Source organism: Hippichthys cyanospilos, chromosome 1, assembly GCF_059441005.1.
Source record: "Hippichthys cyanospilos isolate Australia breed blue-spotted pipefish chromosome 1, RoL_Hcya_1.0, whole genome shotgun sequence".
In the NCBI taxonomy this organism is placed as follows: domain Eukaryota; kingdom Metazoa; phylum Chordata; class Actinopteri; order Syngnathiformes; family Syngnathidae; genus Hippichthys; species Hippichthys cyanospilos.
The window spans coordinates 18936903-18960578 of record NC_142369.1 but is presented as its reverse complement, the minus strand read 5'-3'; the positions used below and the strand labels follow the sequence as shown (position 1 = coordinate 18960578).

Here is a 23676-nt window from a genome sequence, read left to right as displayed (position 1 = left end):
AATCCAAGCATGTGCCTGAAAAAAAATGAAGTAATTCTCTCTACTTTTATTACTATGGTTAACTTGTTATATAAAAAGCTACTTCTAAAAGTAAGACATCGACAAATAAAATACAAAAATAAATCCCCCAATGCACGTGTACATGCTCTGTTATTTTGGAAGGCGCGTTCTCGTGATCGCTCGCGCGCGCGCGCACCAGGCGGAGTTTCTCCAGTCGTGTGTTTCGAGCCAGCGCTTGGTGGGCTCGGCGACCTGCTCTTTGCTGCAGGTTTCTATCACAGAACCTCAAGCCAACTTTGAAGCCGTGTCGGACTATCCGCCGAAGAAGGGCAAAAAGAGCAACGCCGTGTGCGAGCAGGTGAAATGTCGACTTAATGAAGGAAGATGTTCTCCTTTGGGAAAAGAGCCCCGAAGAAGTTGCTGCTGGGCTTCTGCGGGCTGCTTTGGTGGTCGCTCCTGCTCGAGCTAGCGTCAGGAGGTAAACTGCTACTTTTAAACTCCTACATTCGACAATCAAACTGGGTATAACTTCTCTTCATTTCAACTCTTTTGCTTCCGATTACAGTACATTCATTCATTGTTTAAAGGCGACAAGAGGGGTCGAGGCTCCGACCGTACCAACAAATGCCTAAAAAGGTCAAAAGTAGTGTTAGCTGGTGCTAGCTCTCATTTCAAGTGACATATTGCTAATAATAATTTTGAAATGATCACAATAAACGACTATAGTGTAAAGTCGTCAATCTTGCAGGGCAGTACCGTGATTTTAGATTTCTCCAGTTTCCGCTCATTTTATTGGGCACACCTGTACAATACCACCCGAGCGCTGTAAAGAGAGAGAAAAAAAGAAATTAAATTCTAAAAATGATTCTACTTTGTGGCATTCAATGTCAAAGTCGCATCAAAAATAAGACTGTACTGTATTCGTTTTCAATGTATATAATACTCATAACATGTACAGTTCAGTTTAACTTAGGCGTAGCATTCTTTGCAAATACAATTTCGCAGTTCATATAGCGTTTGAATCTAAAATCGTGCAAGTTTGGCACCATAGTGGACTAATGGTTTCCGCTGTCTGCCTCACAAAGGTTCGGTGTCCGAATCTCAGTGCCGTGTTCAGCACTTGTTTGCGTGCATGTTTTTTTTAATCTGTATTTCTCTCAGTTTCAAAAACGCGCATGTTAGTTTCATCGAAGAATCGAAATTGTCCTTTGCATGGTGTAAACCGAGTGTGAATTTTGTTTTGTATGTTCAGGTCACCACTAAAAAGCAAAACAAAACTTTCAGGTTTTCAAACAAAGTACAGTATTATAGAATATTGAAAAGATGATCAGAACTGCATAAAGTATATTTTTTCTTGTTTTCCAAAAGTGTTCAAAATGACAATTTTAGGATTATATACCATTGTTTTTGTACTGTATGTTGAACAGTACATTGTTTGTACCAAATCTTACTTTTGATTAGGAACAAGTACAAAAGTATATTATAGTGTGTGAGTAACATGTGAATGGGTGGCTCTTGTTACTTTTTCAGTTCCTTTCGGGTCCTTATATCTTGCTCCCTGAATGCATATTGTTTAATTAAATTAAAATATATTTTGGGGTGGGAGTATTAAATTAATTTTTGATACAGCTCGTATGTTGAATTGGTTTACCAAATTTTTTTTTTTTTTGCTTAAAATTTTACTTCCTTAACTGCGTAACGTGTCAATGAAATGATTGGTTTGAAACTTTAATACAGCAGTGCAGCAAAGCACAATCACTGCACATGAAGAAGTCTGGTGATGACAATAACACACTCAAGTGACTTCAGCCCCCTCTCCTAAGGGACAAGACTGTGCATGTGTGTGATTTTTATGGCTATATACATTGTTTATTCTCATCTGTGTGTTCATTAGGCTCATCTGCTTGATTTCATCTTGGGCACGTGTCATATAAATTCAGTGGGCTTCACTCATTCCGACTGTGCTAGTGGGGATAATCAGGAAACATTTCACTATGACTCACTCACTCCATCGTGCATTCAAAATAGCAACAGTAGTGGACACACTTTATGCGACAATGGTCATCCTATAGATTGTTCAAAATAAAATTTGCCGGCTCCAGAGTATATCCTTGAGTTCTTTCCCTATGGCCATTTGTAACACACTCTGTCACATTTGCTCTAATGGACTAGTTAATTATGTAAATATATGAATGGGAAACACTTCTAGGTTTTACAGTAAATATAAAACATTAAAAATGGGCTGTGTATTAATTTGAATGCATCGCAGAGCTACCTTTTCAAAATAACACATGCAAACACACACCATGTGCCACTAAAAATTGCTTACCTTAACTAAAATCCTATCACATTATGTTCAAAGCATTGACTTGGGTCACTGTGTCCATTTTGTCTCAGCAAGACAGCAAGGTTAACTGCATCCCACCCAAACACATGAGGTGCCATTGGAAAAACTAGGATTTCCTCTATGGAGCACATGAGGACTTGCGCAGTAGGGCAGCTTGAATGAGTCAAGAAGATATGGACCGAAAACAAATGTCCACTACAGTGGGCACAAATGAATAGGCTGGGTCTCAGAAGGCTATATATAAATGTTCTTTTTAACAATGCCGCTTGCGCATCATAACGACAAGTGAAGTCAGCAGCAGCCATCTTACAATGCCAATATTCAGGTCACTAACTGACTGAATGCTTGATGCAGAGAGTGAAATTTGTTCTTTGAGGTGCACTCATTAGTCCATACATAGATCCTGGTGTAGAAGATGCACTGATATCTGTTTTCAGTGAAAAAATAACAATTGACAGTTACCTTGGCTCTGTAAAATGCCCGCTTGGTGGCCTCACACTTTTCCTCTACTTCCGTTTTGGCAGTGGTAGCGCCAACTGGTTTAGCATGCTATAAAAAAGAGGGCCTCCAGAAATACTGGATTGTTCATGTATTTCAAGATAAAATGTCTGTTTCTTGGTGGTGTCTCTAGATATGGTAAGAATTGGCTGTAAAAACATAAAATGTGGATGCGCAGCTGAATTGTGTACTTTTTGCCATCAGGTGAAAATGCTGTAATTTTAATTAATGAGTAAAAAATAAGTGAAAACATTGAAAAAGAAAAAAATGTATTATGAGACAGGAAAAAGACGTGTGTATATTAATCACACATTATAGGTCGTTTGACTGGCCGAACTGTGAGAATAAAAAAACCTACAAATTATCTTTTGAAAAACACAAGTCTGTATTGCCAGTTTTGGTTGTATCGGACTCGTTTTACTACAGTTATCTAGGTTTGCCATCCGCACAGTGACTGGCATGGCAAAGGCTTTAAAGCTTTCGAAATTTTGTTAGGCATCCATGGCAATTAGAGTCTATCTACTTCCAGGAAAAATGTTGCAAAAAGTGAAACACGCACACAGAGTTAGTACTTTGATGCTGGAAAAAAAGGATGTCTCGTACTATGTGCTGATGGCCCGTGTCGTCATTGTGACGTCTTACATTATGTCCGCATTATTGGCACCTTTTTGTTTCGCTACACTTCCAGATCTTATAAGATTTGCGTTATTGACATCCCTTTGCTTCCTTTTGTGCCCATACAAATTACTAGAGTATTCTGTAAGGGGCCTGTTCCCCATGTAGGGATTTGACAAACAAACGGCGACACTTAAGTCAAGTTGCATCGCCGATTTGTTGGATAAACTCTGGCACACAAGCAGTGACAAGCTCTGGTCTTGCCTCTCTAATTAACAATAAAGACAGGCTTTGTTGTGCGCTGAGCTGACAGAACATGCTTCTTCGTACTTGTAGCTATTGCCTTCTCCTTTCTCATTTGCCGCCGCTCCCAAAATGTCCGTTTCAAGGGTTTATGTTGCAAAACGGCTGACACAAGCCTCCGCCAACACAAACCGTGTTTTTCTACCACTCTGTAAGAATGCAGCTCTGTACAGCCAAGTGCATTTTGAGGGGAGACCTGTGTTTTTAAGCCAGCGTGACATTCAGTCAGACATATTAACCGTCATTGTGATCACACCAAAATGCATCTGAGCGTGCACGTCCATCCTTGTCAGTACAGCAAAAGGGCAACATGTCATACATTTTTTTTCTGGGACTTGATGAGTGATGAATGGTTAATGTTTTTTTTCTGTCTGCTTGTGTCAAAGCATTACATTTCCGATATATTTTGGTTCATTAAGTGATTCCACAATATCATTTGCAGCTGAGTGACAGAGAGATTAAAAGTAGAATAATCAGTTAATAACTGCTAATTAAATGTCATCAAAAATAGTAACAATTCAGAAGAAACTAGAATGCCCTCGGTGGAGAAAACTCTTCCACCGAGGCTGAAAAATGAAACCTTCTCTGCATGAGCAACAGTTGACTGGCATATCTACTCATCTCCTTTACGTATTTGTGTGATTTTCTTTACTGACATTTCTGAAAAATTCTGAGGAATTTCCTAGCAGCAGCTTTAATACAAAGGTTCGCCATACTCTCCACATTGTTTTTTAAATTTGTGGCCTATTTTTTGCATCATTGACCCATTGTAAATATGAGCATTATCCACTGTTGACGATTGTGTACCGTAATGGCTGTAGGGTTGATTAACACGGTTTAGTGGTATATTGCTTTTATTTGCCTTGAAGAACAAAAAGATAAATCATTGGCGTCATTAATTTCTAAATTATCTATTTTTGTCCGCATCAGTGAAACAGATATGTGCTGTATTTGCTTACCGAAGCAAACATATTTGTGGATCTTTGAACTCTGTCTGTGGAGACTGATTGAAAAGCATGTTGCTGGTGCCTGGGCATAAAGGCTTGGATGGGACAACTTCAGAGCACATTAGTCCAGATTACAGGCTGACGTGAAATGGCAGGGAAGTCAGCTAGAAGAAACAGATGGATTTGGAACTGTTTGTGTGCTGTTACAGGAACCTGTGACCTCAGAAAATATGGGGATATGGGAACCTTTCATGTTCAGGTTGAAGGTCTCCATCAGGGAAGGATGGGTCTAAGCTTGCCTGTCTTATTCAGAGCCTCCAGTTGTACACTGCTCTTAAAATCAAACACCAGCTAAATTAATTTAAAAGACACTTTCTTTCAAGCTGAATACTATGCAAAAGCTGGGGTGTGTTTCTTTTGAAAGGAAATACCTTATTTCAATTTATGACTGTCCTGCTGTTGTGCTTCAGTGTGAATTACAATGATACAAAAATTACAGCTGGTAAAACAGAGATGCATAGTAAAGCAAATTTATGATGTACTCTGTCAGCATGTTTTCCTTTAGTGCATAAAAGCAACTCTGCATAATGTTAAATATCATTCAGGCAAAAACTTTATGAACGTCAAGAAAAGTTTAAGTTAAGGTTACTTTAAGACCCTCTGGAAAGAAATGTCATGTGTTCTGAACTGTGTGTGTGTGTGTGTGTGTGTGTGTGTGTGTGCATATGTGCGTGCATGCATTTGTGCAAATGTGTGTTTGTGTTTGTTCGTGCGCACTACTCTTGTAAGAACAACCAGAATGCTAATTAGCCTGGTGTTTTTCTATCTAAATGTCAGATCTGTGCTATATTAAGACCACAATACTTGCTCCTGGTTGATGTAAAAGGCGGCAAAACAGATGCAAGTTACATCTAAGAAATATACAGTATATTTTTACTATGATTAAGATTATATTATAGTTTTTAGATATTTGCCTCTGCCCTTTTCGCTGTGTTTCTCCAGCGTCCTTTTATGGCGATGGCTTTGTACAGCTAAAGGCAACAGAGTCGTCCGACCATAACAAGCTCCACATTCGCTTCCGAACTTCCAGTACCAACGGCCTGCTGTTTCTTGCCGCCGGCCATAGCGTCTACTTTCTGCTAGAGCTCAGCGGCGGTCGCCTGCAGGTGAGTACATCCATGGCCCCCATGCATGAGCATATGTGCTCAAGCATACATTGCATGAACACACATGCATGGCCACGAAAAGTCGTGCTCACTCCCATCGCTGACCAACCCGAAGCGATGACTCCAGCTCCACTGACAGTGTCAGTCTCTCGACCCGGTAACGCAAGCAGACAAGTCTGCGTGACGCCAGCTGAGTGCTAGCGCCATACCAGTTCCTTCATGTCACAGCTACGCATTGAGAGCTCTTGGATCTTTGTACCTATTGTCTTTATTTTGAACAGAATGAACGTTGTCAATTAACACTTTTATTAGAATCATAAACAGTTTATTATTTCTTTAGGCTAAATTAATGTTGCACCAGATTCACAATAGAGGATAAGGCACACAATGACAATGTAACGCAACGCAACGTAACGTAACGTAACATCAAACATAATTTAAATACCTGAAACCAAGATTAAATAAAAAAATAACAAAATAAAAGGATTATATTATTCCCATGACTGCTAACGTGTTCAGTCCAGAGTTTTTACCATGAATAGACAATTTTTATCAGTTCATTTAGACGCAAACAAGCAATGGTACTTGATGGGATTTAGATCACCGTAGGAAGGAGTAGAAAACGTTTTTTCATAGAAAAAAAATCCTCCTATAGTAAAACGTTTTCCATCATTACGCCTACACTATATAAACCTAACATCAAACCAATGTTTAAGTTGAGTTTTAATTGTTGTAAAAGTGTAAAATTTAGGTTACTACTAATAATGTTCAACTTTTTACTTTGTTGTACCTACTTATAGAGTAGTGCTGTACCCAAATATTTCTCAAATTCTGATTTGAACAATCACATTTAGAAGTACGTAAATTCCATCTATCATGCCACTATGGACTATTTTTAACCATGTGGGTAATGCTGGAAGGATTTAGGAACGAAATACATGCGTACCTTTCGGATTGTTCCAAAGCTCACTGTACACACTAAAAACACTCGGGTTAGTTAAAAATAACACAATTACCAGTCAAAAGAGACTGGCCCAATAGTGGGTTGGGTCAGTTTGACCAAACTGTGTGTTATTGTTGTACAGGTTGTTTTACAATAAATAAGAAACTTGGAGCTAATTGACCCAATAATTGAGTTGATCCTATTTTGACCCATAATTGGGTTATTTCAATGCATTGGTCTTCAACTCGAGTGATTGTGGGGACCAGCCTTCCGGTTGTTAGAGCACAGACTGAATCACACTTTCATAGCTGTCCGTCAGTGAGCATTTGGGAGGGCCTGCTCATCTACTCTTCCTTCAACAGGCTCAGACCACCAAATAATTGTTGTGTTCACTGGCACAAGTGAACAATTGTGAGTCAGGCTTGAGCGTCTCTCGCTGGAAGCCCGCACTCGATTAGCAGGGACTCAGCAGCAAGCCTTGACAAGCATGTCATCAGAATTAGTTTGAGAAGGTGACATGATGCACTCAGGGTATGGCTCAGGGCAAAGAGATAATAATGCTCTTCCTGCTAGCAATCTTTGACAAATTCCACTGTTAGAACAACAGGTATCTTCCTTTAACATGAGGCCTCAAATAATTTGTGTGTGAGTGTCTTGTTACATACTATGCCTTTCTTTTTCCTAGCTGAAACTGGACTTGGGATCCGGGGAGCAACTACTGCTATCCGAAAGAGGCATGCAGCTCAATGACCTTGCCTGGCATTCGGTGGAGGTCAACCATTTCAAGCACAATGTCACTCTGACAGTAAACAAAAACTTTCACACAAGTGCAAAGATCCCCGGCCCCCATCATGTTCTCAACATCTTAGATGGTATCTATGTCGGAGGTTCAGTTGGCCTTGACAGACTTTACCTTCCCAGAGACCTAATTGGCTTTCGAGGCTGCATGGACGACGTCATCTTCAATGAACATGACTTGCTGTCATCACTCCGGTCATACACTGGGTTCAAGACTGTTCATGAGGTCTCACCAGGTTGTAGTCCCCAGTTTTTTGCCACCGAAGAGGACCCCATTAGCTTTTTTAGTTCCAGGGCCTATGTTTCTCTCCCCCCCTGGAAAGGACAGCAGGAAGCCACGTTTGAGTGTGTTGTGCATACTTCAGCCAGAGAGGGCATAGTCCTGTACAACTCTGCCAAAGAGGGAGACTTTGTGGCATTGGAGATCCAAGAAGGCTTGCTAGTGGCTATTGTTAGGAAAGGTGGCAGCAAAACGGAGCTTCGTTCACTTGCTTTTATCAATGACAGGAAATGGCATGCCATCAAGATGCATTTAAATTCTAAAACACTGGAGTTAACTGTCGATGGGGAAATGGTGAAAAGCAGTATTGGTTCTCACTCGAAGGGCCTCCAGTTTAAAGGCTATATCTTTATTGGAGGCATTGATGACAGCACCAGATCACAAGTCAGAAAGGTTGAGTTGATGTCTGTTTCAGGAAAACAAATGCGTGGAGGCTCCTTCAAGGGATGTATGAAGAATATTGAAGTGAACGCAGTGAAGATTGGACTTGCCAATGCAGTTGTCACAAAGGATATCTCGGTTGGCTGTGAACCTGAGAAAGAACCAGTGCCATCAACCACTATGAGTCTAACAGTTGCCCCGGAGTCTTTGTTTTTCTTGGTTACGCCAACGCCGTCACTCGCAAAGGGTTTGGACAGACGGTACGGCTATAATTTTGTGCAGCTAAAACCCCTGCTAGTTGAAGAAGGGGGCCGGGCATCTCTTGAGGCCAAACACATCAAGGTACTTTTGGATTTCAAGATGCTTGGGATTCGTCAGTCTCAAATTGTCTTCCAAATCCAAGAGCAGCCAACCCATGGTCAGATCAGGCTTGATGTTGCTCAGGACCAGCCTCAGAATACCTTCAGCATGTTGGACCTCTGGCATGAACGGGTAATCTACATCCACGGAGGCTCTGAAGAGCCGGACGACTTCTTCGTGTTTTCAATAGCTTCCAGCAGTCGGAAAGAAGTTCCAGATTATCTCAGGGCCAACAAACTGCACCGCTTCAACATAACAGTAACACCCACCAATGATGCCCCTGAATTGAGTCTCCCCGAAGGAAATCTTTTTGTCTTATTGGAAAACTCCAAAAAGCAACTCACTCCAGAAGTTCTGAAGGCCACAGACATCGACAGCGACTATGGTAATCTTGTTTTTACTGTGCTTGGGAACCTGAATGCCGACGCAGGCTATTTGGAAATTGAGAACAACCCAGGAACGGCAGTGACCTCATTCTCTCACTCAGACTTGGAGGAATTGCGAGTGTATTATGTTCACACAGCGGTTAGAAACTCCAGGATAGTGCTGAGAGTCAGTGATGGGGAGAAGGTTAGTAACACTGTAGTTTTACGAGTGATGGCAGTAGCTCTTGAGTATAAAATAGCTAACAACACAGGTCTTAATGTCAATCAAGGAGAAATAGCCGCAATTAGTTCGGAACAATTGTCTGTGGAAACCAACGCTGTCAAACAAGTGATCGACATCCGTTATGATGTCACTGAGCCGCCGCAGTATGGAGAGCTCCAGAGACTTCACTCAAGTGGCGAATGGAGGCCCACTGACACGTTTTCCCAAAGGCTACTTGAAAAAGGACGTCTGAGGTATGTTAGCACATACCACGAGATTCAGACATCCAGTCATGCCAGTGATTCTTTTAAATGTAAAGTCATTGTGGCTGCAAGGGCAAGCACAGAAATCATTTTCCCTATCACCGTAAAATGGGTGAGATACACTTTGTTGAGGAACATAATTATGGATTTGGATAAAGTTAGGAAAGTGACACTTGACTCAGAGCATCTGTTTGCTGTAGCCAATGGTGTGGTTATTCCTCAGGAGGATCTGTATTTTCGGGTTCTCACCACCCCAAAAAAAGGAAAACTGCTACTGGACACTAGCGTCTTGACAAAGAATTCAACCTTTAGTCAAAGAGATGTCACAGATCTAAAAGTGCACTATGAACTAGTTGACAGGCCTCACGAGGACACACATGACAGATTCAAGTTTCACCTGTTTTCCAAACACGCTCAGTCTCAAAACTATGACTTTCAGTTTTCGATCAAAGCCGATGTCAATAATGTTTTCATCAGGAATGCTGGACTGTTTCTTCAAGAGGGGGCAAGTAAGCTGATCACAAAAAATGAGCTGTTTGCAGAAACCTTGCTTACACAGGATATGTACTACACTGTGATAAGTAGTCCCAAACATGGACGGCTTGCTCGTATTACTCAGTCTAATTCAAACTCGACCTATAACAACATTTTAACCTTCAGCAATCAAGATCTCTTAGGGGACCGCATCATGTATGTTCATGATGACAGTGAAACAAGTCAGGATGAGTTCACTTTTATTGCCTCTACCGCCCAAGGTTTCAAATCTTTCATCGGAGATGATGAAATTGGCTCCAAAGAAGGAATGTTCAACATATCCATTCAACTTGTTAATGATCAAAAACCAGTGCGAGTCATTGACAAAGTCTTTCATGTAGTGAGGGAGGGGCAGAGGCTGCTCACTGTGGAAGATTTGCGTTACCATGATCCTGACTTGGATTTCGATGACGGCCAATTGATTTACATCCGTCGGGGAATTCCCATGGGAGATCTGGTGCTGGTGAATGACACAAGTCATCGACTATTTGAGTTTCGGCAAAAAGATTTAGAAGAAAAAAAAGTCTTGTTCGTTCACAAAGGCGTAAGCCTCGGCAGGTTTGTGCTCTTTGTATCTGACGGCAAAAACTTTGTGTCCAGTCTTTTAGATATCAGTGCGCAGGAACCTTTCTTAAAAGTTGACAATAACACTGGTTTGCTGGTGCAGAAGGGTCAATTCGCTAAATTTTCCACAAGTAATTTTACTGTCACTTCCAATCTGGATATCCGAGATGACCGTGAAGTCACGTTCAAGCTGGATGACGCGCCTAAGCATGGAAGACTTTACCGGGACGAACTTGTGGTAGAGTCATTCACGCTGTCTGACCTCAAGAAGGGAATAATCTCTTATCGACATGATGACAGCAAACATCTGGCAGACCATTTCAACTTGACAGTAACGGCTAAGGGCTTCCACCTTGCGGCAAGGATCAATGTGAAGGTTTACCTGGAAAGTCATCAGAGACCGCCCATTGTGCAGCATCACAACAATCTTCTAGTGGAGGAAGGAAAACCAGTCCAGATTGACGAAGCGAAACTTGAGGTTAGTGAGAGAGATGTTTTCAGCTTTTACTTTGTTTTTTTCTTGTCTTTGTATTTGCCTAAAGTGTAACCACAGGGAGTTTTTTTGCCCGACACACAGGTCACACATGAGGACAATGTGCCATCTGAGATTGTGTTCAAAGTCAAGGCGGGTCCCTATCATGGATTCCTCCGACATTTTGCGGAAGCGGACGAACGTTACGTCGGAAGCAAGGAGTCTCCTGTCAAGACATTTACCCAAAAGGACATTAACAGCGGAACCGTCCAGTACGTGCAGGTGGAGCCCAACAAAGTCAATGACACATTCTTCCTGGAGGCCACCAATGGTGTGACCAACATAGGCGACATTAGGATGTCAATCGATATCATACCCCGCCTCATCCCACTTGAGGTTTCCAATTTCACAGTGGAAGAGGGTGGATACAAAGCACTCACAAAGGAAGTACTTGAAGTCAACAATCGACACTTTGCTGGAATTAACTTTTTGTTTAATGTGACTGAGGCCCCACGGCATGGCCACATTGAGCATTCCCGACACCCTGGGGTGCCCTTGACATCATTCAGCAGGAGGCAGGTACGATACTATCCAGACAGTCATTAAACTACTGCAAAGTTTCAATATGAAAGATATATAGTGGTAGTGGAACATCTACATTCTAATGTGGCTGTAACCTTTACATTTTTGGGAAAGCACTGCATTCGGCATCCAAAGAATTAACTGAACAAATTGCGTTTAATTTGGCTGCGGCTATTGAAACATTGTATACTACTGATTAGACCACCTAGGCTACAACTAATGATTAGTTTAATAATTGATTAAGCTGTTTGGAATTTGATTAAACATCTTTTGTTTTTCTAAAAAATAGGACACTTTTTTCAAATTACATTGCACATTAAAAAAAAAACTCTTTTTGGTTTTTTTTGTTATTTGATTACTGGGTTTGTCCATAACATAGAAAATAGGCTAAATCATTGAAGATTGTTTTACCAAAATAGCCAATTTGTATACAGCGGTACAGTACCTCTACTTACGAAATTTGTTCCCGAAGTCAATTTGTAATGTGTATTTTTCATAATTAGAGACTCTTTTTTTTTTTTTTTTTTAACTACATGAAAGTCACCTAATCCTTTCCAAGCCCCCTAAAATGCTACTAAATCCATTTAATTTTTTTTTAATGAATAGTGTCAATATGGTAAAAATGCCTCAAAAACTGCAACATGCATATTCGGACTCCATTAGGCATAATATTAATGGAATTCAAAGCATATTATGGGAAGACTAATTAAAAAAAACACCCTTAATCCCTTTAATCATTAATTGTAGCAGTTGACATTGTGAATGCAGTTTATTTCTTTGCCTTAAGATGGTGCTAGTGTATTGGCACGCGCAAAGAATTTTTTCTAGGTTGTTTTATTTATACATTTATATTACATTTCCAGTGATCTAGGCATTTACAAGTACACGGAAGGAATACTATTTTTGGATAATTTTGAGCATATAAGTTGACTTAAGGGTAATTGAATTGGAAGACATATTGGTTTCAAAATTCTTTAAAAACTCAACCTTCGCTTTTTGATTTTCTGCAACATGTTATCTGTTTTAAGTAATTAACCATCATAGGCTTGATTATTGATTAGTACAGCTTACAGATCATTTTAGTTTTTATTTTAGCATTTTATAAATAAATAATAATTTTACTCTAATCACAGCAACAGTGTTGCAGGTCACAGGGCTGCAAATCTGCAGCTATCTAAATATTCTGTCCTAATGATTTTAACCAGGTGGAGCATGAATTCATCTACTACGTCCATGACAACAGTGAAACCTTAACAGACAACTTCACGATAGTTGCCAACGACACGGGCCTGAGGAAGCAGAGTGAGGCTCGCACGCTGTTCATCCAAGTTTTAGCTGTCAACGACGAGCCCCCGGTTATCACCGCCAACAGAGTCCTCAGGGTGAGTTTCCACTGCTGTTTTTTTTTTTATTTTGTCAGTTCGTCCAGCGCCACACTTTCTGTTCACTTCCAGAAACTTTTTATTTGTGTTTTGTTGCAAGTTTATGAGTCATGCACACACAGCAAACAATAGGGCTACATAGAGGTCCTAAGTTTGAATCTTGGCTGAGGCCTTTTTGACTCGTTTGCAGGTTCTCCCCTTGCTTATGTGGGGTTTCTCAGTGTACTTTGGATTTCTCTACCATTCCAAAATGAAAGATCCTCCTTTTATATGTTCAACCAAGACTAAGTCAGGGGTGTCAAATTCAAATCGACACGAGGACAAAATGAAAAAAATTAACGACAAGTCGAGGGCCGGACTGACCAACTGTTCATTAAAAAAATGAAAAAGAGAGCACATACTCAAGTCAGTGGACATAATTGCCCCTACAGAAAAACTAACAAATATCTTATATTACTACATCAAATAGATAAAGCAACATGGTGATTCAATATGGTGATTTATTAATATCTAGGGGGATGTTAACTTCCGGGGGTACATTTTTCACATTGGTATTCAAATACTGTCCATATAACCTACCTGACAGAATTGCTTTTGGCCTTCGTCTACCATACACCACTCAATGTTTTAGAATCTAAAATGCAATGATCACCTATCGTGCCTGATTACTGTCCACAAGGTGTCTCTCTTGTACTTCAATGTGAATTGCCCAAAGTTTGGACAAGGGTAATGAAATGGAATTTAAAACATTTTAAATAATAGGGAGGTTTGCTTTCAAATTACAATCTATATATTTGTTCAAACTGGAACTAAATACTTCTAGCAACTCTAGCTATACAATATACAGATGTAAATGAAAACGTTACATTATTGTCAAAAACAACTAACGTTGAAATGAATATTTTTAATAGATTCACTACAAATAGGGAACAATTTGTTTCTGACCGATATTGAAGATTACAGTTTACAGAAAATAAACCCACAGTTCACCTTTTCAAGAAGTTACAATATTTACTTTTAAACAATCAAAAATGTTTTTATATCGAAATTAAGTTGAAATTATCCATCCATCAATTTTGTGTAGCTGCATATCCTCATCAGGATCACAGGCAGGCTGGTGCCTATCCCAGCTGTCTATTGGCAGTAGGCGCATTGGACCCTGAACTGTATTAGTTGGCCACCAAGTGCAAGGCCCAATGAGGGAAAACAACAAATCACGCACTCAATCGCACATAAAGACAACTTAAGAGTGCCCAATTCACCTGACATGCATGTTTTTAGAATGTGGGAGGAAGCTGGAGTGCCTGAGAGAATATATGCAGGCTCGGGGAGAACATGTGAACTCCACACAGGAAGGCCGGAGCAAGGTGGATTTGAACTTGAATCGAAACTGTGAGGCGGATGTGCTAACCACAGTCCCACCGAACCCCCAATTGAAATGAGTCATCTGTCTGAAAATTGTTGAAAAAGTGTTGACACGGTTGCTGTCAGATTGACCACTAAAGCTTGATGGCCTGTTTGAACCCTGTGGAGAGCCTGATTTTTGACCTGTGATCTAGACATCAGTTTGCAAATTGAACTGGTGTGTCTGACGTTGCCAATCAGGCAGATCCCCGCTGCAACTACCGTTAACTGGGGGACTGCCCGAGTGGCCTGCCGTTCCGTCTGGGAGGGTGCTAATTAGCACGCACATACGGAGGCGTTCTGAAGTCTGAGGGTCTCATGTGGGTGGCATACAGGTGCTAATTGAAAAAGGACCCTGTGCTTCTATTCCAGTGAGATCAGTTTACTCACAGAACAAGTGACACGTTGGCACAAAGCCTATCATTTGAACACCATCTCATCTCCACTAAATCAAAGCCTACAATTTCAACACCTTGCTATCTCCACTAAGTCATAAAACCCCGGAAAGGAAAGAGGCTTCGGGAAACAATGGGTGAAAAAACATAGCAATTTTAGTCACATGACACTCGTTTGCCAGATGGACAAGATGAGCCCTCGCATTCACCCTTATTTAAAAGAAGGTGACACCACCTTCGTGCTTTGTACATTGCTCCTTGTACCAAGCCATAACTGACACCGGCAACAACAATGACCAAGTACTGTCACAGTTTTGATCTTCGCTGCACAACTGCCTCTGGGAATTACGACCTGTGTTCGTGGTAGAGTTATGCAATAACTGCTCTGGCACAGCGAGTAGAAGCTCATCATTTGTTGTCAACTCTTTGCACAGCTCAGTAGTTTGGCCGAGGAATTAAACTTCCACTTCATCATTAGGCTTTTGGATTTTCACTGTCCTCGAATGTCTTCTCAGTCTGAAGGCATACAGACATTATACCCTATTTCCCAATTAGTGGCCTCCGCTTTAACCAATAATACATTATTAGTAGGAATGAGACGAGACAAATCCTGTGAGACGAGCTCTCTCACGAGATGGAGTCCACCAAAACAAGACAAGATTTGTAATCTAAAATAATATAATATAAACTAATTCCAAAACATACATTTTCCTGTTTTCCGAACATTGTTCCTTTTACTGAGGAGACTGCAACTAAATGAATGATCTAGAGTGTAAATGTAAATATAAAAGAGGAGCCAGGCTTATTCAGCTCCTTCTGCGATCCTTTCTCATTCCGAATATTTTAACAAAACACATCTCCTGTTGGCTGCACTTTATGGCCTTTTTTACCTATGCTTACAAACAGTCTCAGTCATATCTGCCAATACTTTACCATCTTTTTTTTTAACTGGAAAACCAAACTATTGTCACAGGTGATTTAAAAGTTACAGCATCCTCTTTTTCTAATGAAGTGCTGCGTATATTGAAATTGGGTATAAAATTAATATACATTTTTTTTATCGGTTGGTGAAAAGAAAATATCAACACAGAAGTGTGAATAACACATTAAGACTCGATAATGAGTGACCGACTTTGATATTTTTATAGATCATCTTTTATTACAACATGTGCAGCCAGAACATCATCTATGACGCTGAGGTTTTATGATGGAGTTTGAAGTGCTGACACTTGCATTGTATATTTATATTCTTATTGATGTTTTTCTTTTTTGAATTTAAATTACTATTGAAAAATACATTTTGTAGTAAATGCTACCACTTTTGAAATATGCTTAATATATGTGTTTGGATCGGGTTGTACATTTTTACTGGTCATTCGTGCTGTCCTTTTGTGTTTTATCTGAAAGGCTTTTTTCTTACAGCTGATTAGCTTCATAGGATGATGTGCAATGGAAAAAGGCCGAAGGAAAGAAAAGAATGGCATGTAAAAATCGCCTTGGAGCTAATCATTTGCAGCGTTCCGCGTCCATTGTGTGTCGTTATGAAGTAAAGGACACAGCTGCCTCCAATGGCCTTCAGCTGTGTTATTGCAGCTGTTTTGTCATCTTTTGATAGTGTTAATTTTTTTCTATATCATCCTTTTCTGTAGTTGAATTTAAACTCATAATCTCATTTCATTTATGGTAAACCTCAAATGTTTATTTTTGGGTTATTTTGTTGAGATTTAGGGTCCTTAGAGAAAATAATCAACTGATTAAGCCTGTTTTTTAAAGGCTGCCTTTTTTTTCCCAACACTTTGTCTACCTTCCCTCTGCGAAGGTCTGGGTGTCCTCAGTGACAGAGATCAGTGTGGATGATTTGAGGGCACAGGACCTTGACTCGCCGCCAGAGGAGCTCCACTTCATGGTGACTCCACCTAGCAATGGGCACCTGGCCCTCAAGAGTGCCCCCATGAAGGCCGTGCTCAACTTCACTCAGGCCCACATCGACCAGGGACATTTGCTGTTTGTGCATAAAGGTAATAGTCATTTCTTAGTCAACTGTGAAGCAGCAGGAAGTGGCTGTTGTTTCTCCTGCGTCCCCTAAGAGGCCTTTTTAATGTAAACACATCCCATATCATACAAATTGCATTTACAGTAGAACTCCTCGACAACAAAATCATGTTTGCAGCCAGAAATGTTTCACTTGAGCAAATCTATGTCCTGGAAGTAAACATAAATATCATGTTGCGCAATCTACAATCTGGCTGAAGTTAAAAACAAAACCATTCAACATTGGAAAAAAGAAATAAATTGCCAAAGCTACAATAAGCATTCATTTCCATACCTACATCAATTTCTTGCAATGATAACTAGACCTACGATTATATTTAAAACATACCGTTGGTCATTAAGAACACATTCATTTGCAAGTTTTTGAAATTTACAATCATTGAATGTATTCCTTTTTTATGAAAAACGCTCTAAATCTTACACACTGTCCCTTTAACCTCTACTGCTTGAAAACAATAAGCTCAATATTTCGGGTTTAATATCAGAATCTGATTTCTTCCAGGTGCCATGTCTGGAGGGTTGAATTTCCAAGTGAACGACGGTGTGAATTTTACTCCCCGTCAGATTTTTAGCATCACCGCAAGGGCCTTGGTCCTCAATTTGGCGCAAAATCGCCCCCTTAAGGTCTTTCCAGGTAAATCAAACCATGAAGTAAGACGGTAACTCATCTCGATACCTCTATGTTTAATTCATCTGTCCTTTTCCTGACCAAGCAAAGGCTATTTCTAAGTAGGCTCCTTCAAGTGTATTCTACTTTCTGTGCACTCATCGATCCATACTGGCTTGTCTTCTCCTAAATGATTTACTACCAACTGATGTGAGATGAAAACCTAATTAATCAGAGAGGCCATTAATAACGCTTAATCGTAGCAATGCTATTTTCATACAGTTGAGCTAAAAATAGTCTGACAGTCTGCAAGCTTTTTGGGGATTTCCAGCCGTCTGGGTGGCAAGTTTGGAGGAAGAGGATATTATAAGGATAGCAAACAGCCAGATGGCACGCTCTGCTGGGCTTACCAGAGTGGATATTTGAAGGGCTTTACACTGCCTTGTCTGAGGAAGCAGAGAGTGTTTGCCAACTGGATCCGAGCTTTTGCAGACAAATAAAGGGGCACGACGTGGTGTGAGAAATTGAAAGAATCGCTCTCATGATGCAGAGATGAATGTGTTTTCGTTTTTCACACACTTCTCAGATGTCTTGGCTTGGTTTTGGGTAAATCCACTCTTCACTAAATGGTTGCATATGCCTCATTATGGACTCATAATTTCTTCACAGTGTTTTTGTAAAATGCCTTTAGCGTAATATAAGAAAGACAAGGATCATGGAATGCCCATGAAAAATTATTTATTTGCTTGCCTTCAGTGTTGTATTTGTTTATATTTTAGCATGCATCCTACACGTCCCCGCGCAAGTACTAGAAGGGTCTCAATGAGTTTGTTTTGTTTTGATAAAAACTCACGGGTATGTATTATTATGTGTCTTAAAAAATAGTAGAACTCTTGATGCACCCAAATAAGGTTTTAGATAGCAGAATACAATGGACGACGCAACAATTTTTTTCATGATCATTTGTGAGAAAATCTATGCAATAATCTATGCCCTTTGTTCAGGATCTTCAACACCAATTTCAATTGAGGATTTGCAAGTCGTAACCAACGATGTCAGCAACACTTCTAACCGCACAATTACATTCAGTGTAATTCAACATCCTAAACTGGGGCGCCTGGTGAGAAGGCTGTCTGAAAACGTATCGGTTGACATTTCCACGTTCACGCAAGATATGGTTGGTAGAGGGCAGGGCATCTTTTCATTGATTGCGAGCTTCTGAGAACAACCAATGTCATTCGATTGTCCTTCAGGTGGATCGGAAAGAGATCGCGTACATCCAGACCCCCATTGAGTCTGTGGGCTGGGAAGCCACGGACTCGCTTACCTTCTCAGTGACATCCCCACCTGCTTCTCTGGAGAGTCTCACTTTCAAGGTTGACATCTCCTATGAGAATACAGGACCTGAGCATAACACAGTCCTTTTGGCAAACACAGGTAACAACATCCTACCCGACTTAACCCAGGAATGTGATTTCCGAGAAACCTTTCTAAATGCATTATACATGTTTGAAGTTCATTGCCGAGAACGTGTGCAAAGACTCTGTACTAGATTATTGACAGGTTACATTTTTTTTTAGAAGTTTAGTTTTTATTTCATTCCGACTTACTTTTTTCTTTGAATTAGTTTTAATTAGTCTTTTGGATCGAGGATTTTAATGTTTTGTTTAATTTAGATGTTTATATGATGTGAGTAGTTAATAAAGTATAGTATTGATATTGTGTTATGAAGCAAAGTAAACAATAATTGTCAAACGACTGACTTTTCTTCTTTTGAACGGATATCTTCACTTTTTTTCTTTATTCATTAACAAAACGTTTTTCCACGGTTAGTTTTAGTTTATTTGTTGGTTTTTGTCAACTATAATACTGCTGGTGTAGATGGGGGCTTTTTGTTTGGCATGGCCACTTTGAAGCACCACTAGGTTGCGGCGTAGAGATGCCTTGCAATCACCCGGAAGGACACTTTGAACTAACCAGTTGCTTTAGCCCAAATGTTTTTGCGGTGCAAACATGTAAAGATACAGAAGATGCAAAATGAAGCAGCATCCGTTTGTGTTGGTTTTAGCGCTGGTATTTGATTGACAATTGACATTTAAGCAGGATTTTTTTTGTTTTTTAGCACTTTTAGTAAACTTTACAGAGACTTTACGTTTCAAAACTTACAATGTAGCGTTTGTTTTGTCAGGTGCTCAAGTAAGTGAAGGAGGGAGCGTCCTTATCGACAAGTTCAAGCTCGACGCCACTAACCTGATGTCGAAGCTGCCAACTCCTCAGCGGAGCGCCAACGAAGTCTGGTTCCAGGTGACATCATTGCCGCAGCACGGCGTCATTGTCATCGGCGAAAGAAACCTCACGAAGGAGAAACCTAACTTCTCTCAATTTATCGTCAACAAATACGGCATTACCTACAAGCATGACAACTCGGAGACAAGCCACGATTCATTCGCCTTCAGCGCATGGGTAAACCCAAAGGGCAAAACTGCTCGGAGGCCCGTCGATGACATTGACGTCATCGAGGAGTTTTTCAACATTACCATCTCTGCTGTGAATGACCAACCGCCTGTTTTGAAGACTAAGGCTCCAAGTCTGACTGTGGTACAAGGAGATGCCGTAGCCATTAAGCCGGAAAACCTCAGCGTGGAAGACTTGGACAATCCCCCTGATGATATTGTCTTCTCCGTGATTAGCAAGCCAAATAACGGATACCTAGCCCTTGGCGGAAGGTTGAACGAATCAGTCGGGGCCTTCACCCAAGCCCAGATCAATAACGGAAGTGTTTTTTTTATCCATGACGGGAGCCCGACCTCAGGGGTGTTTTACTTCAGTGTGACGGACGGCCATCATAAGCCCATTTACAAACTCTTCAACCTAGACGTGACAAAGATCACCATCTCTCTGGTTAACCGCACCGGGTTGACACTGGAACAAGGCAGCACTGCAGTTTTTCTGATTCAAGACAACCTTGGCGCCAAGACTAATGGCAGGAACACAACAATTCGTTACCAGATTTTAAGACCTCCAAAGTTTGGCAAACTTCTGCTGGACGACCAAGAGGTGTCACGGTTTGAACAGGAAGACGTACGGACGGGACGTCTAGCTTACCATATGACCGATCTCTCGTCCGCTGAAGACAGCTTTGAGTTCACGGCCTTCACTTCCGAGGCCAATCTGAGCGCGCAAGTGATGAACGTGACTGTCGCTCCGCTGATCCGGGTTGGCAAAAGTGTGAAGGCACCCACTGGGATTGTCGTGAAACTGAACCCGGCTTCCCTTGATGCTTCCAAACTGGCTGATATTTGTAGTTGCGACCCTGTGTTTGAAATTGTGTCACACCCCAATTATGGCAAAGTTGTTCGGCCGAAGACTAAAAAGTGGCGGAAATCCGAACCGGTTGAGTCTTTCACTTTCCACGATATCACGCAAGAGAAAGTAGCCCTGGAGATGAATGCCAATATGACGGGAGTCCAAGAGTTAAATGACTCGCTGGTGTTTTTACTGAAAGCCGATAACGTCCAACCTGCTAAAGGGGAGTTCCGTTTTACGGTTGTGCCGTACGATCCCGCGGATGTTCCGACCACAAAGAATCCTGTGGCGACCGCATCATCTCCCTCTCAGACAACAATCCGGCCTCTGAGAAATGCAAGCAGTTCGCCGGCGCGCTCCACAGCTGTCATTTATACCCAGCAGCCAAGCAAAAACCAACAGAGGTTCAAAGGACGCAACCGCTGGGGGAAGTCCAATCGAACAAGCGTTTTCAGCACAACTCTGGCTAAACCGGCCACAGGGACTGATGGTTTTCCCTTCGCGAACACACCCGTCCGCGTGGAGTCCTACCCGCAAAAAAGCTCGAACCCCCTTCTGGTTATCTTACCGCTGCTCGCTCTGCTGCTGCTCGTGTTCATTTTCGTGGTGCTGGTTGTTTTCCTTCGGCACCACCGACGGCGGAAGCAGAGGACCGACACCCCGCAGCAGCCCCCTCCTGCCGGTCTTCCCGACAGCCAGTCGTACCTGGGCCTGGCCCAGAGGAGCGCCGCGGTTCCTAGTGTCACTGTTACCCCATTGAGCCCCAGCCGCACCGGCAGCCCTGCTCTCAGTCACCTACTGGTACGGAACCAGCGACTGCACGATTATAACACTGTTGATTCCAGCGTTCTTGTAAGTTCTTGGAGTCGTGATTCTCCCGCTGCATTGTCGCAAATGATCCAGACTGCCACTCCTTCTCTTCAGAGGAATCAGTATTGGGTTTGAGCGCAGGCAGCCGGATGCATGGAACTGTCCAAATGTCTTGGTAGGATAATTATTCGAAAGCAGATAAGGTTTTTGATTTAGAAAGATTCCCTGAGACTTTTTGTCCATCATGAGTTTGTCAAGGTCATCACACTTATTTTGAAGCCTGCCTAGAGCAGATAACATTCTGCCCGGCTCTGACAAAAGATGTAATATTGTGCGAAAATTAGTCCAGCGTAGTTAAAAAAAAAAAAAAAAAAAAAAACCTCGGACAGCGACGAAATGCAAATTTGCATTTATAGCATGACTCACATCCACCAAGCTGCATTTATAAAACCAAGAACCTATTGTCTTTCTTTCTCATTTTTGTTGAATGCACAATTTGGCCCACTTGAAGTGGGTGCACGCTGACAATGATGCCGTCCTGCTGTTGTTTAAAACCTTAAAGTAACTGTCGTAGACAGGGTTCAATATTCCACTTCTGCTGTGTGAATATTCACAAAATTAATGATCCAGCCATTTCATGTGCCTGCATTCATTTTATGACACTGCAGACGCATGTACAAAGTACAGTAGATGACCCCTAGAAGCTCAACATCCATGTGCTGTAAGGGAAAAGAGAACAACTGAGCTTTATCTTGGTTTACCGGAGAAACATTAAATGGTGGCAGGTGTGTGCTCACTTCTACTTAACATCACTTTGAATGTTTCTAGTAAGTTCCGATGCCCTATGTCCTTTATTAACAGGGTGTACTTTCTTATGCATTCATTATGTACAGTATGTTGCTCAAAGCCGTTTGACACAAGATATAACTCACATTAATTGTGTAAAAAAAAAATGCAATGATTACTTTTGTGTAATTGTTTTTATCATCAAAACCTTGTAGTTGAACAAGGGTGTTTCGACTTTTTTTTATATCCATTTTGTCTGCCATTGTGACGAGAGACAAGTGAAGAGATAAGACGATTATGTCAATTCATGTAAATCATTTGATTTTCTACTGCAGTCTTGTAGCCTACAAGTCATATTATTTACACAAAAAAAATTGAGGGGGAAGGCACACCGCCTCTTATCACATTATGAGATAATGTTTAATGCATCTTGGAAGCCTGGAACCCATTTTTATGAGGGAAATTTTAACATCCTGTTTTCAGTTATTATCCCCCGCCTACTGCGCAAATACAGTGGCACCAGAATAGGCACCAGGCAAATTTGGTAAGGCTAAGTGGCGGTAGAAAATGGATGGATGGGCCATACTGCAACTTTTTAAATAATGCCGCCGCTGCAACTGTTAAAACCACCAGATGGTGCTGTTGTTCTGACACTAATGACATGAGAGTGTGTGTGTGTGTGTGTTGGGGTGGGGGGTGTCTTGGCCACCTGACAATGTGGTAAATAGCAACCAAGTAGTTTGTTGTCTGAAAATTGGGAATTTCTAAGATTGGTGCAAATGCTGGCTCAGCACATGATTCTAAACAGCATTTTTTTTTTCTAAACTCAGGTATTATTTTCCATGTTTATTTTTTTTTTGTTGAAAGCGGTATGCTCTGAAATGCTGTGTTCATAGGCCTGATTAAAAAGTTAAAATTGGTCAAGAACTGCACATATTTTGTTGTATGATATTATTTCTACTAGCATGTGGGAGACACAAATGCGATTTTTAAAGTTAACACACTGTATAACGCTCATCTTTTTGTTATGATGGGAAGGTCTCCTTAACATGGCTTCATTCAGAGTCCACTTAAGCAGGGAAAAAAAAAAAGGATTTTTAGGAAAAGCTTTCAAAGAAAAGCTTCTGTAAATTGAAGGTACTGAATAATCACTGGACGCATGATATTTTATACTGAACTGATTAGATCCTTTACCCAATGTACAGTATTATAATCTTGAAATGATGTTAGTGACATGATGTACAATGCCATATTTTATTTATGCTTCGTTTTTAATAAACCACTTTAAATGAT

The 23676-nt window shown here is 40.9% G+C and overlaps 1 protein-coding gene across 1 annotated transcript; it reads left to right on the top strand.

Annotated features, from left to right (window-relative positions):
* Positions 1-331: 331 nt before the first annotated feature.
* cspg4ba (chondroitin sulfate proteoglycan 4ba) lies at positions 332-23676 on the top strand. Its single transcript, XM_088433677.1, has 10 exons — positions 332-478; positions 5713-5876; positions 7505-11065; positions 11165-11638; positions 12847-13023; positions 16642-16840; positions 17377-17508; positions 18486-18658; positions 18735-18918; positions 19670-23676. Exons 1-10 carry the CDS (start codon positions 385-387, stop codon positions 21730-21732), a joined length of 7221 nt encoding a protein of 2406 aa, XP_088289803.1. The 5' UTR covers positions 332-384; the 3' UTR covers positions 21733-23676.

Bases quoted from the DNA above. Each gene is read 5' to 3' on its own strand.
- cspg4ba (XM_088433677.1), top strand. From the start codon at position 385: ATGTTCTCCTTTGGGAAAAGAGCCCCGAAGAAGTTGCTGCTGGGCTTC. The intron at 16,841-17,376 runs GTAATAGTCATT...GATTTCTTCCAG, and splicing joins TTTGCTGTTTGTGCATAAAG to GTGCCATGTCTGGAGGGTTG. The intron at 17,509-18,485 runs GTAAATCAAACC...CCCTTTGTTCAG, and splicing joins CCCCCTTAAGGTCTTTCCAG to GATCTTCAACACCAATTTCA.